Genomic DNA, 19,414 nt, shown 5'->3' with positions numbered 1-19,414 from the left:
ATGCTGTTTGAAGAATAGGTGGAAGCTGGAGTACTTGGGATTTGGCAGTTGGATAGCTACAGCAGCTAGTTTGTCTTGACAAGGTATGTGATTACAGGACAGATAATTCCTTTTATCTGAAAGAGTAGGGAAATTTTCCAAGCTTGGGTGGCAAAAGGTATGTACATGCAAGTGTGATTTCAGTTGTTGTCTTTTGCAATCTGTGGGTTAGATTTTCTCCTCAAGTAGCTAAAGCCATGTTCAAATTAGTAAAAAGCAGAGGACTCCAGAAAACAACATATTCAGAAAGATAGCTTGAGGAAGCTTACCCTCATCTTACATTTGAGTATTTTTTGCTTGTTAATAACTGCAAACAGAAAATCCACAGATTTTTCTGATGCTTCTGCCAGAAAAGCCTGCAGAACGTAATATGCTGTCTGTGTTATGCTGCAGAGAATCCAAACTGTTCACATCTAATGCCTCAGCTCTGACCTTGTAACAGCCTGAGTCCATTAAGGTCAAATTACCAGAGTTTCACATTTGCAGCAGGCCTCTCGGCATCCCAGGGAATATATGTATCTGCAGCGACTTCTGCCAGAGATTGGACAGGTCCAGATGGCAGAACGTGGTGACTGGTTTCTCTCATCTCATCTCTTGTTGTGAGGTTTAGAGTTGTGGAGATGTTTCAGGATACTAAAAGACTTCCAACACGTGGGGCAAAAGGCTTCTTTGCTCAACAGTCTCCTGTACTCCCGGCTCATGTTGAGTCTGAGCGCAGTCTCGTGTACCAAGTGAGATTGGGTGCTCTTCTGTACAGTGTTTAAAGGCCACCTCTGTTGGCAAATCCGTGCTGCATAGGCAGCCTTCATTCTGGTGCTTGCCAGTTTTTCAGAATCGAGTATTTTTTATTTTAATGCTCTTGGACTATAGTTCTAACTTTTAAATGTTATTTCATATAAATGAGATCCTATCCAGAAGGCATTTCCTGAATGTACTTAGCAACATAAATATCTCAGACCTCAAAAACCCTGAATAGTACCAGTCGTTGTATTGAGCTAGACAAATGAGAACATTTTCATTTGCTCATAGAGTACCTACCTGAATATATACAGCAATTTGAGGTACATGTTGAAATTTAAAACTAAATTATGAATTTGTTACTTTCAAAAGTGCCTCTTGGCAATGCTTGAAGCTGATAACCTACTTCCATAAAGACTATCAAATGCAGCCACTTCCCGCTAATTTAAATCAACACTGCTGCTTCCCTAGTACAATTGAGAGTTTAACCCAGATGCCTGCCTATTTATTTCCCAAGTTCTCTGTGGAGTTCATCAAGTGTGGAGGTTATGGAGTCCACCGAGATGCAGTCACTAGATGGTAACACTTTGGGTGGAAAAATGAGTTCACATTCTTCTGACAGCACCCTAATCCTGGCTGCACCCTATTACCGGCTGAGCTGGATGTGCTGTTCCTGTGGCAGCTGATGGGGAATCGCCACCTTCAAACAAGTTACTTCAGCGTGTGCTGGTGTACAATGATGGTGCTGGTGACTTGGATTTTGTGCTGGCACTGAAGAGGCATTCCCTCTGAGCTGGGAAGGGCTGGGAGCAGCAGCAGCTGCCTTATGTCTTGGCTCTTCATGCTGGCTTTATCCTTGGTTTTGCAGGGTTCGTCTGTGCTCCAGCCACTGTGCGTGGGCCCCATGGTCTGGCTGTTCTGTGCTGCAGTGCTGCTTGAGGGCTTCAGACTTCTTGTGTGTCTGCAAATATTTATCACAGCTTTGGTTACATCCCCTGTTTAAGGCTAGAACTCACTTTGAACCAAGTCATGGCCGGAGATGGGCTATGCCGTGGGATCTGATCTACACCATTCCTGTCTTTGGTGGCTGGGTCTCAGTGCAACCAGCATGTGGGGGTTTTAAATTTAAAACCTTTTTATTTTGATGCAAATCTCATGTGGCACAGCTGCATTGTTATTTTTAGTGTAGTATTTGAGTGTATTCATTGTATTCGTTTTTAAAGACCATACTGTATAAACACTATTACATTTTTGTTTGTTGATTGATAATTAAAGAGAATTATATCTACACTCAGTGTACATTTAAAAAGTTGTTACATAGTTAGTGTTAAAAAGTAATATTTGGATCAATGCCTCCTATGGATTTTTGTAGATTTTCTACTCACAGAGGCATGCAGTCAATACCTAATTTCTCTGGAGATGTACTGTGCTTAACATATCGAGGTGTTTTTAAATACTCCAGTCCTGTGCATTGAGTGCATAAGACCAGCTTTAATTTGCTATCATTGATGAACATAAGAGTATGAACTGTCCATTTTGAATTCCCCCCAGCATATACTTGTGTTTGCCATAGATTTCAAGATGAGTCTCCCCTTCATTTTAACAACGTTTCACAGTAGCCATTAGCAGTTTTGCTTCTCTCACATTGGGTAGAAGGCATACTGAAATCCTTCCAGAACTTATAGCTACATCTGGAATAATAAAAGCTGCTTAAGACAGTAGTGATGACTTTGGCAAGCTTAAGGATAGGTAGATGATGTTTGCCACAATTAGGCCCACTTACCACTTTTTTGTAGCTGGTGGATACATTTTTATTTGACTTGGTTTCATCAGGCAAAAGTGTGTTTGTTCATCCCCTGTGTTTGGGAAGGCAGTTGCAGCTATGTTTGATGCCATAATTTAGCCAGTTCTTTGTGCCCTTCACGTTGGATGATTGCAACACACGCTCCTTGAGGTCCATCCAGATGCCTGTATGCTGTGCTTGTACAGGGCAATGCAGGCAGCAGGCTGATGGTAGGGAAAACTCTGCAGCTGTCGTTCTTGTTTTCCCCACTGGTCTGACAGAACTATTGCTGCCTAATATTAAAAGCACAGCTCAGTGCTTGTCCATCTTTCCTTTTCTCGTACATGCAGGGGTTCACTACAATATATGCAGGATTCATTTTGTGAGGATGTGCAAGAATATAAACACATATTCTTTCTGAACCTGCATGTCTTCCAGAGAACAGAGGTCTAAATGGCTCTGGATCAAGAGTTTTACTTGGCATCTGACCATGTTTAGTTGGGATTCAGAGGGAGCCTGCTGGATTTTTTTGCCGGTCAAATGAATTATTGATTTGCTGCAGTTGGGTATATGCTTCCCAAGGACTGCGGGACAAACTGTAAATCCTAACAATAAAAGCAAAATATAACTGATACGGTGAAAAATGGATGGAACTTCGCAGTGTGAAATAAGTAAAAAGATGTTTTAGTTTCTGAGTGTTGGATTAGAAAAGTGTGCCCAGCAGAAGAGGGAGCAGGAGATGTTGTAGGCGAAAGAAGTTGGACTTTAGCAAGGAGAATATTGAGTAGGTTCCTATAACCACCTCTGTGAGCTTATTCTGTCCTGCCAAGAGTGTCCAGAGTAGCAAAGATAAGAAGATGAGCATCACCACTTCCTACCACAACTGATGAGTGTGGCTGGGAATTGATTTAGTTTTGGCTCTTGGTCTCTGCACCAGAATTCAAAAAGTTAGTGAATCTCACAGCTGCTTGACAACCTCTACTTGTCACCCACCTGTTACCTTTGTGAGTTTGGCTTTTTCTGCCACACAGATGTGAAAGAAGAGTAAACTTCCCGTCCCCACTCTCCTGCCACATGTTCTCCTTACTGCAGGCTTGGAACCTTTTACTTCCAATCAGGTACCTTCACCTCTTGCCATCACAGAACGATCTCCCACTCAGATATTGTGGTGAAGTTCCTTTGCATCTTCCAGTCCTCCCACTACATAAACTTCTCCCCACCATATAAAGATCCCAACCCTCTACCTTTCAGCACATGCCATTCCACTAGTCCTGATGATCATTCACTGTGTTCAGAAGAGAGTGCTGCTGTTGGCAGTTCTATTATGGATGCAGCACAGCAAATGTGGAAATGAGGAATCTCTGCAGTTAGATCCTGCTGGTCGGTGGATCTGTCTAACTGCTCTGGAGGCTGCACCGCATTTATTCACACATTAGGCTGCTGTGATTGTCCAGGACAGTGCTGCTATTTTAAAGAGGTTGGAAGATCACAGTTTGAGAACTTCTGGCCTGCAGGACCTACTGTCTCTCAGAGTGCTCAAGAGCTTGGCCACAGCAGGGCAGCAGCAGTAGGGTTGTTGCATTTATTTGTCTTAAAGTGAGTTTTGCAGCTATGGGGCTGGGACTGCATCCAATAGCTGACAGGACAGTGCTGATGTGTGGGCTGGCCACTGGCTCTGCCCTGTGTTCTGTGCCCATCGGCCATGTGACCGGTTGAATGTATAGCTGTAGGATACGAGGTTAGGAGAGACCATAGCTGGCATGGGAAACATCACTCACTGCCGTGTGCCAGGCTGAGTTCTTTGGAACGGTTTTAGTCCAGTCATGGTGACACTGTGTTTGCATTGGATTTTTCTTGCCAGCATTCCATAGTGGTGGTTATTGTCAGTGAATACTTCAGCAATGCATCAAGCTAACAGTGCAGAACTGTATGTGAGGGGCGGAGAGATTGCTCCTGGCCTCTGCTGGCAATTGCCCTGAGTCTGCATCAGTCTGTATAGAATGGCCTCCAAGCAGTAAAATTTATCATAAATTTAACTCTATTTATCTAGCTTTTTCCATGTAGCCACCCACTGTTCAGTTAGTCACTGTCCTGCTGCAGTGAACTTCTCAGATTGACCAGTACCTTGAGGAAGCAATACTTCATTATTAGCTTTTTATGGTCTTTTCCCTTCTTCTGCCTCTAATATAGGCACTGATTTTTGACAAGTCTTGTACTTGTCTGGTTCTTTAATCGTTTCAACCTTGAGTTAAGAAGTTACGTCACTTTTAGTTCATTTATTAAAACATTGTTATGATACGTTTTTAGCATAATTCTATTTCTCCATGCTCATGTTAACACCCTTTTTACTTTATGGGCTTTTGGATTAATGTCTATGCTCTGAGTTATATTTGTTTGTGAATTAACATGAATTTGTATGCCGTAATGCCAGCAAGAATTGGAGGTTCCACTGCCTGTAGATGCAATATGAGCAACTAAAATGATCCTTTTTATGGAAAGCTTCAAATCTAAAGAAACAGCAATGGTGAAATTATAATGTAACTGTGCTAATTAACTCGTTAGCCTCCTAGATCTTTACAAAAAGCTTGAGAAAGCTTAATAACAGCCATAGAGGAAAACTCCCAATTTTAGATGGGTTTCAGATGAGTCCTTGTGAGGAGTGTAGTTTTGAGAGCATATCGTGGCTGGTGTGATATCATTTATGATCTATTTTGAAATAGTAATCTGAATATAAATTAGGGCTCAGATAGCTGCCAAATCCTTTATACAGAGATACATCATATATTTTCTTCTCAGAGTGAATTGCTTCAGTTATGTTATTCTGAGTTATCGTTGAACCCTGCGCCTGCATGTTGAATATATGTTTGTGGTGTATATAAAACTTGTTATGGCCTAACTCTGACTCCATTGACGTGGCTTTTAATTCATAAACTTCAGTGGAGTTGTTCCTGATTTATCTTGGCGGGAGTGAGGACAGAATCAGGCCTTAAATCTTCAAATTAAAAAGCTAAACTATAAAAATATTGTGAAATAAAGTATCGGAAATAAAGTATCGCCAACGTGTTCCCACTAAACAGTATTTCAGATGAGAGCAGCACAGTAAGAATAAAAAATCCTGGTTAATAGGAAAGCAGAAATGAAATAGCTATTAAAAATAAAGAAAAAAAACAGCAAGTTTTTAGTCTCCTGACAAGTAAGAGAATTTGATGTAAGTCCTATTTTTGAATGTATACTTTCATAACAGCGACAAGTTACCAAGCAGAATTGTTTATTTTTGCATGGCTATCACATTTAAAATGCAGAAAGACTGACTTCTCTCAGTTGATGTTTATTAAGAATTCTTGTTATCTCTGATTTTATTAGCAGATTTATTTTTACAGGAAAACATACAGTCAATATGTATTTATTAGTGCTTTATTTAGCATGAAAATCTGATTATTCTGTTGATCATAGGCAATATTAATTCATTAAAGGTTACCTGGTTGTGAATACACTTTTTTACAAGTGTATTTAAGTTATAAGTTATATTAGATATTATAAGTCCAAATGATTTTAAAGGTTTAAAGCTAGTGTCTCTAATACTGAACTGACAAAGGAGCAAAGGGAAGAAATAAGCTGGTACAGTCAAATAATCAGATGTTGACATGTCCCTGTGGTTCTACGAAAACCACGTGTAGATGTCTTTATGTAGTAACATTTGCAGTGACCTGGGAGATAAAATGATGTGGGACTTGACCATCTCTCTGTAACACGTTTCTCTTTTCTTTTTTAGTGATGGACAGCTTAGTTGCATGCACCTTTTTTTTTCCCCCTCAACTGACTACTCCAGCTTTAGGCAGGTACTAGGAAAGTCTTGCTTGCTCACATCTCCCTATTTGTGCTGACTTTGTCCTGGTGTTAGATGTGCACGTGAGTGAGAGGGTGATTACTCATGGCCAAACTGCTAACTGTGAAGTAAACTTTATGCTCTAGGGACTTGTTTTGTCAGAAAAAGAGTTATCTTAGGTTAGCTTCTGAAATCCAATTGACTTAGCATTATTTACAGATTCGTGTCAATTAGTCCCTCAGCGACAAAAACTGGTCCATTGTAATTTTGACAATTTTTCTCAAAAGGCCACTTTCCGTCGCCCCTCTTACACAGGCAGGAGCCAGAAAAGCCTTGCGTGAAAATTAGAGGCTCTGCGATCAAAAATGCTGGCTTACATGGTTATAATCTGGAATTGCCATAATGGAGAAAGGAGTTGTGAATACATGTGTATGAATGGAATTGTTCCACAGTTAACAGGAGATTTACGGCTGAAGAAATCGCTACAGAACAGCAAGTGGTAGAGATTGCGTTTTTATTTTAATACGAGAGCCAAGTCTTGCATTAGGACGTTGCCGAATCTAGTGCAGAAAACAAACGACACCCGAGGGATAGTGGAGCATTCTGTTAGATTGAAGGGCCTTTAATAATCCCATAGTCTAATAGTGGTTAAGATAGAGAATGTGTAAGAACTAATCTTCTGCTTTTACAATAATGTGTGTACGGTAACGAGTAACAGTTCTGATGTGTTGGCACCGTAGCTTTTAGCAGATGACTTTTGAAATTAAAAGATAAGTTTGCTGAGTGACTTTGTGGAAATTGTTTAATGAAGGCCCATAAAATATGATATCTGTTTATGGCTGGATTAACAGCACTATACTCAACTACTAGTCTTTAAGCTAGACAAAAAGTACCAAAAAGTTCCCTCTAAAGTACAAATCCATTTCAGAAAAGCATAAATTGAAACTTCTGCATCTGTCTTTCTTTAATCAAGATGAACAGTTTCTGGTTTTGCAGACTCCACGTGGGCTTCACTTGCGATCTATATAGGCTGCAAGTCAAATGTGTACGAAGCAATGTTGCAGCAATCCAGCTTCATCAGTTTTTTCAAGTTTGGTTTCCTCTGAATGGCAGCAAGCAATAGCAATTCTATTAGTATTGCACTTCTTTTTTTCTACTCTTTCTCTTGGAAAAGTCAATATATAGATTAACTCCAGTTAGCTGTCTTTCTGTGTAGATGTGTTGGGGATGGGGTTAATTATTGATAGAATTATACCTACTGTACTTGTATCCTGTAGTTGAGTGTATCTGTTTGGGGCGTGCAGGAGAGGAGGAAGTTATTCCTGAAATAACTTCCTTTTTGGAAGTAGTAATGGTAAGTGTACACAGGACTTGCTAAACAGCAAGGGTAGTTGAGCCTGTGCTAGGACAAGCAGCTCACGGTAGCTGTAAGCAGACGGCTTTGGTGGGTAAATGTACACTAGATGGCAGTTTTGTCATAGCTTCCAAGTTCAAGAAGCCCTGTAGGAGAACAGGAAAGGCCATCAAGTGTTTAGTCTGCACTCACAGGGTCCCTGCATGACCAATGTGGACCCCATGGACTTCCTGGAACATGTGTTAGCAATTTAGCAGCAGACATTTATTTCTTTGTTTTACTGCTTGGCTCTTTGAGAAAGTGTTGGTACTCAGTTATGGGCTGTCTGGATCATGTCAGAGGCCATGGGGATCAAGTCCATGTGACAGGCCAGACTGAGGAAGGATGAAGTTTGGAGGAGGTGAGGAAACTGACCCTTACTTCAACAGTAACAAGTCACTGCCTGTCTGTGGACTGTGGCCAAACGCCGGGGCGGTTTAGGTCTAATACAGCTGAATAAACAAAACACTTTGCCCGTTTGGCTTTTTCATATTTCATCAACACCAGTTCAATCAAAGTCTTTTCTATTTCCTAAGAAGTTCTTCAACTTTTTTTTCTTTTTTTTTTCCCTCCCCACATTTTAGCCCCATCCAGACGAGGTGACCTTGAAATCCTCGGGTACTGCATGCTGCAGTGGTCGTGTGGGAAGCTGCCCTGGGAACACAACCTGAAGGACCCTGTAGCCGTCCAGACTGCGAAAACAAAGTAAAAATAAAATACCACACGTGTACATATGTGCACACACACTCCACCCTGGAACCCTGCAACATCCTCAGCACTTGATAAAACGGGCCAGGAATAGACAGCTTTACATGCTGTAGAATGGCACCTTACAAGAAAGTTAAAACAGTTTTCCTTAATTAAAAGAGATGTTAGAAGCAGTTAAAAATGTCAACGCTATGCTCATGGATACCCTGTCCCACATGTTGCTGTCTGTGCTGCTGTAGTGAGACGGTAGATTCTAAGGCACAGAACACAGTCGTTCTGTCTGCTGTGTATCGTTTTTTAATACTCTTTTTTTAAAGACCGTATTTGTGAATTAGTGCAGGCCTTACTGCACATGCAGAAGGTTGTTGTGTGCTTCCATTCAACCTCATGGATGCTTTGTGGAGACTACAGTGCAAACATCTCTTGGAAGTTTTCCCACATGTGCGTTCAATTGATTTAAGTTTCTGTACGGTACAATTTTTCAGATGTCTTTGTGTAGGGTTTTTTTTTATGTTATATAAGCCTACTGCCATTACAAACAATTAAATACCAAAATACTAAGGAACTTGATTAAAATCTTTCCTTTTTCCCAGCATGACTCATTTAGAGCTTACTAAAGCAACGCAGTGTATTAGTGTTTTCTTTCTCTGCTTTCACAGTTGGGACTTGAGAGAGTTAATTGCATGCGGTACAGCGTAGCCTGTAGAAGGCTGTACAGAGGAGTAGTTACCCATCAATGCAACATCACAATTGCAGAAGGCAGCAAACTTTTAAGTAGGGCAAGTCACAACAGAGGTACACAATAGGGATAGCTGATCCACAGAAATCAATCTGCAAATTCAGTGTGGCATCGGCTCTCAACAGAGAAAAAGGTTAGCCTGCAGACTGCGGATAATACAGATTGCATCTGTAAATGTTGACATCCTATGTTATGTTTAATATTCCTCCTTTAGAAGTTCTGATCGTTACACAACCCCCTGCAATGTAACACTTACACAATTCAATGTTAAATCAATTTAATCAATCATGCTGCTTCACTAATTCTTCCCTTGCGGTTAACCCTTAGATTGCAAGCAGCTTCGGGATGCCAGGCAAACAGATGCTTCGAGGAAACACACTGAAAAATTATACAGATTCTGTTTATCAGAAATATCCTATTAGTCTAATGAATTACATTCTCGCCATTAGGTAACTTGCCCAGGTCTTCCCCTTGTATTTCTCTTAATTGTCAGTGCCTATACTGTTTTCACAGGCCAGAAATAGACATCTAGATATATGTGCATATCCAATTGCTTGTAAGTAAATAAGTACATTCAGCAGCACAGCCTGGAAGGTGGGGAGGCAACTGAAAGGCAGGAGCTAACTGTGTTGTTCACCGGTTGTCTCACCCTCTCATCCCTTCACTACGAGTTCTTGGTCTTTTCTCTCAGTAGCACTGGGGCAATGAGGCAACTGAGCCAAAACTTTGAGCACTTGTTAGGGGATGTTTAAGGACTACTGGTATATTTGAGATTACAAAAGTTTGTGCCACGCCATAACTGGATAAGAGGCTCCATTTGTATTAGAATGAAACCCCAAAATTGAAACCCCAAAATTGAAACCCTTGTTTCTGCTACTAAACAACAGTTTACTGAATGGGAGCCTATTGGCCTATGTAACCCAGCTTTATGCATTTGAACACATGTCCTGTTACTTCTTGGCAGGATTTTATGACTTCTTTAAGCAAAAAAAACCCCAATTAAAAGAAGGAGAATCCTTTACCAGTATCAGCAGCTATACTGAACCAGTATATGTCACTTAGTGCAGGCACAGGGACTTGTGCAGCTGCAGGTTCCTCCTGCATGTTCTGGGAGATGATCCTGGTTCATGCCTGTATAAAGATGAGTTATTTCATCCATATATAGGGAAGGATTGGTCCTGAGCTCCAGAGTCCTTTGCTATTTCTGTTTCTGGGCAAATAGAAAGTACATCTGTGTCCCTGCCCTGCAGTTCATGAAGTGCATAGGACTTAGGTTGTTTAACCTCCCTCTCCCCTTTTGTCCCTGCACTGCCTGCTTGTAATTTTGACAGCCATTGTCCAGCTGCCCGTGAGCTACACGGCAGAAGGAACCTGATGCTAAATGACTACTTGGCACACCAGACTGCTGCTTAAATTCCAGTACAAATACCAATCGTTAAGCTGAGGTCAGAACAAGCCATTTCAGCTCAAAGGATTTTTCTTTCCAGAAAACTTAAAACATCTACAAAGAAAAGCTTAACACTAAAGTGCAGTCTTAGCTGTAAGCTCAGTCTTGGTGAAAACAGCAGTCTCCAAAGAGTTAAAACAATAGGTGTTAGGAGGAGGTTTTGTTCTAAAAGCAGTACTGCGAGTCATTGGCTATTCCGGAGGTCCACTCCCTTTGGAATTGAGACTTGCTGTCTTTCTAAATCCCAAATGAAGAATCACCTGTTCCAAAACCACATGAAACCACATTGCTGCACTCTCCTGTTGTTTCAGACTTATGGATGAGCTCCCAGATTCAGTGATGAAATGGGATTCTTCTGGAAGCAGCTGCAGTAAGTGTACCTGCACCATGTACCATATAGCTCTTTAGCCTGTTACAAAGAATATTGAAATGTCTTACTGTATTTGGGAGAAGCAGAAGATAAGTAAAAGTAACACAGATTTAACAAAGTCTTCAATTTAGTCTTCACTCTTAAATGTGAGTTCTAGGTTTTGTGCCTTAAGGCAAGTGCCTTCACCAGATCCGAGCCCATGTGGTATTACCAGGCTCTGGTCTTAAGGGTGAGCTACGGTGTGCAAGCAGGAGCCACCCTTGAGACAACCCCTTGAAATCAAGCCCGTGTGAACCACTCTGTCACCTACCTATCCAGAGAAGAATTCAGCCTCCCATATCTCCCTTTAGCTGATGACATAGGAGTGATGTAATATTCATTGTTAGATTGTGTCACGCTCATTAATTCAGGGATTTAATGGAACTAATATTCCTGACTCCAGTGAGGCTGGATCAGGCCCTTCACATAGAAGCTTATTATATTTTAAGCAATTTTAGCTCAAAGGCTTATTAACTACAAGGGGAGAGGGCCAATTTATGGATGCTGTCAAACACTGGTCACTCTCCAAGAAGTGATTCTTGATGCTTACTGATACTGGATACTCGGGAATGCTTAATGCTTTTATTGCAGCGACTGCTCTGCTGCTGCTTTCCTGCATTATCCCATAAGCAAGCACTCAGGAGATGAAGACCTCAAAGGCTCAATTTTCAGCCTCTGTGTGTGGTAGTATAAAAATCTTCCTCGGTCTCATCTGTGATGTATGCCATTGAGTGACATAAGGCATCTCTGCCATATGTAAGCCAAGGTGTTAGGAAGCAGTGATTATCTCAGAGACAGAAGTAGCTGTTGGTATGGAAATAGTAGCAACTGTCTACAAAAGGTTTATTGCTTAGTATTCAGAGTTTGAAAAAGCAAATGGATGGGAAGTTTGTCATGTCATATGTTTCTTCCTTCACTCAAATAGAAAAGTAACCCAGGGAAAACACCAAACTTCTTCCAAAGGCCAGTATCTATTTTTGATTTCTTTACCTCTTTTCATAGCATTTCTCTTGTTGGAATTAGTGCAATGCATCACGGATTTCATAAAATATATTCATGAGGTGTGTACATGTTTAATAAATCTTTACTCCTGGGGTTTTACCAGATGCTAATATCTAGTGTAGTACACCACTTTTAGGATACACTTGGGTGTTCAGCTGAAAGAAAGTTTGATCCTCCCTGTATGTTTTTCCTAATAGCATTATTTCTGCCCATTCAGTGGTTTTCCCCCTTCTAGAACCACTGGATAACGAGAGCAGAGTCCTGCTGCTGTGTTAGTCTGTTTTAGGATGTGAACTCAAATCCCATATTTGTCCAAGTAATAGAAGGAAAAATAAAAAGTTGCTTTTCCCCAAAGCAGTCCAAATCTATATAGACTAAAATAGCCTTGCTGAGAGCAGTTAATATTTAAAGGGGTGCTATGATCTGTCGCATATAAAACACATTTTACACGAAACTATCAATACTGGCTGATACAGTATTCGGATTAATTTTTATACTTAGCTTTTGGTACTGTACTAATTAGTGCAAGTGCATAACGAGACACAGCACTTCAGGGTTAGCTTGTTTATCCAAATGTAGCTCTTCCTTTCCTCATCTCAAAAAGACATGATGTTGTCAGTTCTGTTTCAAGTGTCTTCATCTGAAATTGTGACTCGTGTCAGCAATGGAGGATCGGCACCCACTTTGGAAATCGATTCTTCCTGAAGTTCCAGGTCCACACCAACTGAAATTCACATTAACATTTGTTCCACAGGTGAAATATCCAAGTTTTTGGAACGTGTTTATGGATTAGCTTATGATGAGAAGCCAAAGTATGAAGTGCTCAAGAAAATCCTGCTGGCTGGACTAGAGTCAAGCGGAACTCGCTACGATGGCCCTCTGGAATTTTCCGCTGCAGCGTGCGCGCAGAATCACCTTGCTGCTAAAGCGTCAAAAGTAAGACAGTTCTGGGATTGTTTCTGACATCTCCTGCTTGATTGTTGTCTTTTCTTTTGTAGAAGAGGAAATAGTTTAAGATCTCAAAATGAGACTGACACAGCAGTTCTTATGCCTTAAATACACCGTGTTTGTTAATTCCTGTTTCCCCTGGCTTTGCTAAAAAGTGGGATGTCAACCCTTAAGGAGGAAGAACTGTCATGAGTCCTTTTGACCCGCAGGCTCTGGCTTCAAAGCAGAAGGTCTGTGGAGAATGATTTACTTTCAGGATAATGGGGAAGTCAAGGACTTTGTTCACTAACATCTTGAAGACAAGCCTGAATGCCAGGTTTTTCCTTCGTACCAGATTAAAAGCAAAGTTACCTTTATTAGTGAAAGCATTTAATTCATTTTCTTGCTTTCAAGCTGTTCTTTGTCATTTGCCTTTCTACTCCTGCAAGCCACTAATGTGGAGGAGGTATTATTCTGGGATTCAGCTGTGTTGTTGGTATGCAGTGCTACGTGATGCACTAACAGAGAATTTAAAACCCAACAGCTATCGAGTTCTATTTTCCTTTTGTACTTTTTAAGTCTGAAACTATCCAGTTAATGAAACGGTGTTTTAATAAGTGGAGATGGAGGTAATTAGCAATGCTACTGGACCTGCTGTAAAATGTCAGTGCCGTGCGTCCCTATCCCCACATGCCAGAGCCCCGTTTCTGTCTCTGGTGCATGTGCAATAAGGCAGGGTCAGGGTACCGTTCAGTTTTAATATTTCTGGTGAACTTTGGACCATCACAAGCATACGTGAGCCAAGAATGCAGGATGCAAAGTAATGTGACTGATAGGCTGCTAGATGAATGGTGATTCAAGTATCAGTGCACAGATGGTTCTGATTTGCTGAGTTTTGTAGCTGCTGCAACTGAAGACATAAAATATCCTTCTAGTCATAAATTAGCTCTTTGGAAGCAAAACCTTGGCACCAGAGCTTTACAACCTTCAATTAGTAGGGAAAGAAGTATTTGAATGACTGTGGTATTGACATCTGTAGGCCTGCATAGTAATCATTCCTAATAGAAGAGAATATCTGTTTGAGGGGGTTTTGCATGGCTAATTAACCACCAGTGAGAATATGTAATTTTTTCATGATCTTCTGATTGTCACCTTTCTCTCATGATACAATTACATTTTATTGTAGCGAGTGCCTCACAAACCAATTGTCAGCACTATTTACGTATTATGGAAGGCAGAACAAAAGTTCATGTTTAATAAAAAGGCACTGGGTTTTGATCTTGGTAATTACAGATACTTATTTTAGCAATTTTATTGACTTTTCTGGTTTTATCACTTTTTCTTTCTTTAACAAAACCGAAGGCTGTTTCAATGACAGTATTTCTCGTGCTATGATGGTGACCACTTTGTCCTCCCTAACGTGAGAGTTTCTGTTATTTTTTGAAACGGAATTGAAATATCAGGTAGCTGTTAACTGCTCTCTGGCTGATCCTGTTGGATCTCTGCTTCACAAGCCTTCGATTTCTTAGAGTCGGATACCAAATAGCAAATCTATTTACTTCTTATTGCCTGGCCTAAGACTTGACAGTATACTAGCATAAAATATGATCCCGACCTTCCCGGCTGTGAGAGCTGCTGTAGCACTTGCTGTTTGCAAGTGTGCAACCCCACTGCTGAATCCACGAGTGAGGACTTCAGTTACCACCGCTCTGGTGCTGTAGGACTAAGCAGAATTGGTTTTGATGGCCAAGAAAGAAAAGATCAGAGAGCGTGTGTCTGCGTATTACTGACTCTGGGCACCCGTCAGCACATTTTCAGAGAGTTTCAGCGTTGAGTGCTTTGCCTGCAGGAACAGTCAGAATGCTGCACTGCTCCACTGATCACCTGCCCTGTACTTGAGGACGTTTCTTCAGCCAGTTCTGCTGCTGCTTTACATGCACGAGTTTCCTGTAACATTCACTGCAAAACGGCCTCAGAAAGGAAATTTCAAAGAGTTGATGGAGTACTTAGACACAAGTACAGAGAGCAGATAACCAAACTTTCTTGTATATTTATTGCCATTTTCCAAACATCTGATTTTCCACTCGGTGGTTATAGGCTGAGGAGGATATTTGAGGCCTGGTGCACTTTGGTGCTACAGTCCTGACAAAGTGTCGATGACAGGCAGACACTTCCCCCTGCATCTCTTCGCAGCACTGTCTGTAGTTATCCTAGGGCTGACTCTTTTCATCTCGGCCCTCTGCATTCCCTTTCCACCTCTCCTTTTATTCACCAAACAGTTCTCCCATTAAAGAGGCAACCTAAGAATAGTGGGAGCCACTACAAACAATCTACTGTCTCCTCACTTCTTGCTTATGAGCAGAATCTGACTCCAGATGACCTGCCTGATTCCACCTGTATCAGTTTGGTACACAGGGGAGAGGTGATTTTGGGTTAATTCCTTTCTGAAGACCAGTAAACATCTGTAAGTACCAATAAGGTGATCCTGTAACACTGCCTTCTTGAAAAGGATGTGAAGGGGAATTGTTATAGAACATGAATTTTAAGATGCAGCTCCCTGCGTAGTGCGTGAATCTAACCTTGAGGTCACATAAAAAGCCTAACAGTGGCTACGTCCTGGTGCTTTGTTTTCAGTTACACACCAAACACTGGTGATAATGGTGTTCATTCTCAAATTTGTTTAGCACAGGTTTTGTCCCTGGATAAGTATTTCCTCTTTTCCACCTCCAGTGGAAGTGCTAGCATCAGGGCCAAACAAAGGATGGTAAGGTCACCTGGCTGCTTGCCAGATCTTGTAGATGCCATTCAGAAAAACAATTACATCAATACCAGGAATTTTTATTACTGTGGAATATGCTACTTTTTAGGCAAAAAGGTGTTTTCACTGGTGCTGTAAGTCCTGTAGGCATTTGAGGTATGTGTGTGTTACAAAGACACCAGAGTTCGGTGTCAACAGGGTCAGTAGTTCTGGCAGGGTGCAGGATGGTACAGAGCAGGGCTTGGGCCCCTGCAGCTGGGTAACTGTCAGGCTGGCACTGAGCCTCACCTAGTTCTTGGGGCTGTTTTACAGTGTTATGTCCTGAGGTTTGAGACTAGCTTGAGTCGTTCAGAACAGACACACCTTTGCACATCTAAACATTGATAATTTTCACAGAGCAGAACTATGGATTACATTCTTAAAAGGTATCTGAGATTAAACAACACATGAAGTGCCTAGTGGCACTTTAAACAATATTTAAGCTATGCAGCCTGAATCTCCTGTATGTATTTAATTTGCAGTACAAAAAAGCAGCCTGTTAGTTCTTTTTTAGCTGCTGTATTCCAATACAGCTGCTGCAGTCAGGACCATATGCAACCAGAACAGTTACCAAGCCACTAGTGTGCCAGAAGTACCAAAGGCACGTGACATACAGCCTGGTTGGGCTCCACTTGTTTTTTAAAGACTGTAAAAGAATATAAATCTCAACTCTTTAACTAGATTATCTGAGTCACAAGACTTGGTGATCATCTTACCTGAGAGAGTTTTGCATTTGACTCAACTCAGTGATCTGAAGTGTGTTCAGCTCTACATCTTAATGAAACAAAGGGGGACTTCCTGGCATCCTTCCCAAGAAGGGTTATCAGTGAATGTTTTGAAATGCATACCTGAAGTTTATTTTGTAGCATACTTCACAAACACAGCATAGCTCTAACTTTGTACTGTTTGAAGAAGACATTTATTGATCATTAAAATGCTGAAAGCAATTCTTTTGAGCAAGATAAAAGCTTGTTCTCATTCTGTGTTCTCGGCCCTGAAGATGGAACATTTTTCCTTTTGAAATACTGACTTTGTTTCACTCTACAAAACTGTTCACTGTACATCTGCAGGTTCGTTTACCAAAGACTCTGCCAAAGCCAGTTCAGGAGAAGCAAAAAAAGATAGAGGGTGAAGCAGGCATCTGTCAAAGCAAAGGCTGCACTGGGGGAGCAGGCAAACAACTGCAAGATGAAGAAAAGCCAAGTAGATTCAAGAGGACGCCTCAGCACACAGAGCCACAGCAGGTAAGGGTCTGGGCACTGCAGTAATGCACGGTGGCCCCTGGGACTTCCTCTGCTCAGTTAGTTCTGTGTCTACCTCTTGGACACGGGCAAGGAAGAAAAGTGCCTGAAAAAAGCCAGGAATGATGTCTCAAACTCCAGAAGTTGGCATGTGATTACTGTATTCCAAACACAAAACTCACGTAAGCCCAGGGAATAAGTGCAAAGAGGGCACTACCCTTGCCCGTCTCAAACCTGGAAGGTCTCAGTCTCAGAATGGCACCTGAGATCATTTTGAACATTACTCAACTCCTTTCAGCTCACAGTTACTGTCTGTACATCTGCAGGGCCACTTGCTGAAGCCTTCACTGAAACCAGTGCAACAGAAGCAAAGCAAGGTGGAAGAGGAAGAGCCTTCGTGCCCAAGCGGGCCGCACGCTCGTGTAACACGCTCGCAGGTCCGGCAGAAGGAAGAGAAGCCCATTACATTTTACACTATGACTCAGCAGCCTGAGCAGCCACAAAAGGTGAGGTTTGTGTCGTTACCTTAGGACAGTCATGGCACTCTGTGACAGAAAGAGCAGCTTTTCTGAAAATAAACCCCACACCCCTGCAAATCCTAAACTGCATTTGTGCAAACTAGATGTGTGCCACAAACACAAAAAGGTTGTGTAGAGCTGCTTACTAGTAAAGCACTGCACTTACAGTATGGCACCAGTGTGCAGGTAGAAAAGAGCCTCCCTTTGTGAACCCTCTTCTCTTCTTGGTGAAAACTTACTTCAGTAGTTCCCCTTTCTATGTAGTAGAAATCTCTTAGCACTCTTAATTAAGTTCTTACATTCTGGCTTTTTAATTCTGAGGATTGTAGTAGTAAAGTAACTCACCTCCTATTACTGCTAATTACTGCATACAAGGGTTGAGTGAGTGTATTCAGTCTTGGTCTGGGACTGTGCATGAAAAAATAATGCAGAATAAAATCCATTTCATCATGCTGTGCTCCTTTTCTGTGGAGTTTAAGTAAGTACATTTAAACAGAAATATGTCAACTTGTTTTCCTTTTGTATGGAAAAATAACTTGCTAAATGAGAACAATTTCTAATATGCACAGAACCGCAAGTTTAAAGACAGTTTCATTATTAATCCCAAATTCTTTGCTTCAAGCAGGCTGCTGATCACTGCCTGGAGACTCCAGCACAAGCTAGGAGACTGAAGCAGAAAAAGCACAGCTGTACCTGAAAACATCAGGCAGGAATGTGGTTAGCAGAAGTTTTTGGAGATGTTTTGGCTGACAGCAAGGTAGACAGACTCTAAAAATAAGTCTACAATGTCCTGACACAACAGTGACTCAATGTAACAACATGATTTTTTAATAGGAAGACATTCCATCACTACTTCCTAGTCCTCAAATGTAAAATTTAGAAGACAATAGCAAAAAAAGGCAGCAAATCTCTCCCCCACCTCTCCTCCATCCTTTTATTTTGTGCAAATGCTACTGTAGTCCAAAGCAAGCAGCAACAGGATAGAAGGGAAAAAAATGGAGCTGCAATAACTCACTCTCTTCATTTGAGCAGGAAACATGAGTGTGTATAGGGAACCTTCACACTGGAGAGAAACTTGGGAGTCTGTGTTTCGTTCTTTTGGGGGAGAAAGGGAAAGCCCATGGTTATAGAAATGGGAGCAATCACTGCTCTAGTATTTAGCTTATGTTTGTGTTTTGATTTAGTCTTCCTAAAGGAAAAGTCACTCTTCCAGTATTATTCTACAGTGGTACAGCATTATTAGTTCTGTGCTACCCATTGAGTATTATACATAATAGGGGAGAGTTAAAATGGATGTGGATCACATAGAAGATATTCAAATGAGAAACTGGAAGAAGGAAGACAGGATTATGTTAGTTTCATTTTACAGACTTCCTCTCACTTCCTTTCACATAGAGATTGGTAAAGGGAAGCTGTACAGGAAATTTTGAAGTACTGAGGTTATGAAATTCAGGGAGATTCTTCAGGCACGAAAGGAGGGAACAAACAATGGTTGGTGCAGGAGCTAGAGCCGAGAGAGGCCATCACGTTCTCCAGAGAGTGACTCCCAGAGAAGTGAACTGCAGGCACTGCACTCCCAAGTTAGACATGGAGAGTGGGTGGTCACCCTGCTGCCTTAAGCAGAGGATGCTGTTAAAGGTCTGAATTCAGAACTTGGAGGGAAACTTGTCTTTCTCCCAGGTTTAGCTTTTGGGAAGTACACTCAGAAAACCACCAGACAGCTGGGACAATGAAACTACAAGGGGATCTTAGTAAGGTGCTGCTGGAAAGCAGTTACAGTTTCTAGAAGAATTGAAACAGACATGTCTGTCAGTAATCCAAGAGGAATAAAACAGGAAGACAGAACA

At 41.4% G+C, this 19,414-nt stretch overlaps 1 protein-coding gene across 3 annotated transcripts in view; it reads left to right on the top strand.

Moving 5' to 3' along the window:
* VRK2 (VRK serine/threonine kinase 2) overlaps nucleotides 1-19,414 on the top strand; it is a 44,488-nt gene that overhangs the window by 23,676 nt on the left and 1,398 nt on the right. Inside the window, exons 9-14 of one of the 3 annotated variants that reach the window (XR_009818146.1) lie at nucleotides 8,364-8,484; nucleotides 10,985-11,043; nucleotides 12,839-13,020; nucleotides 16,879-17,052; nucleotides 17,376-17,555; nucleotides 18,193-18,324. Coding sequence is in view for 2 of the 3 variants with exons in the window: in XM_061989296.1 (XP_061845280.1) it covers nucleotides 8,364-8,484; nucleotides 10,985-11,043; nucleotides 12,839-13,020; nucleotides 16,879-17,052; nucleotides 17,376-17,555 (716 nt within the window). In the remaining variant the exon portion in view is untranslated. The remainder of the gene's footprint in view (nucleotides 1-8,363; nucleotides 8,485-10,984; nucleotides 11,044-12,838; nucleotides 13,021-16,878; nucleotides 17,053-17,375; nucleotides 17,556-18,192; nucleotides 18,325-19,414) is intronic. The other 2 variants (XM_061989296.1, XM_061989298.1) reach the window with 2 other exon arrangements.

The sequence above is a fragment of the Colius striatus genome, chromosome 2 (genome assembly GCF_028858725.1).
Source record: "Colius striatus isolate bColStr4 chromosome 2, bColStr4.1.hap1, whole genome shotgun sequence".
NCBI lineage: Eukaryota > Metazoa > Chordata > Aves > Coliiformes > Coliidae > Colius > Colius striatus.
This window is presented reverse-complemented; position numbering and strand designations above follow the sequence as displayed.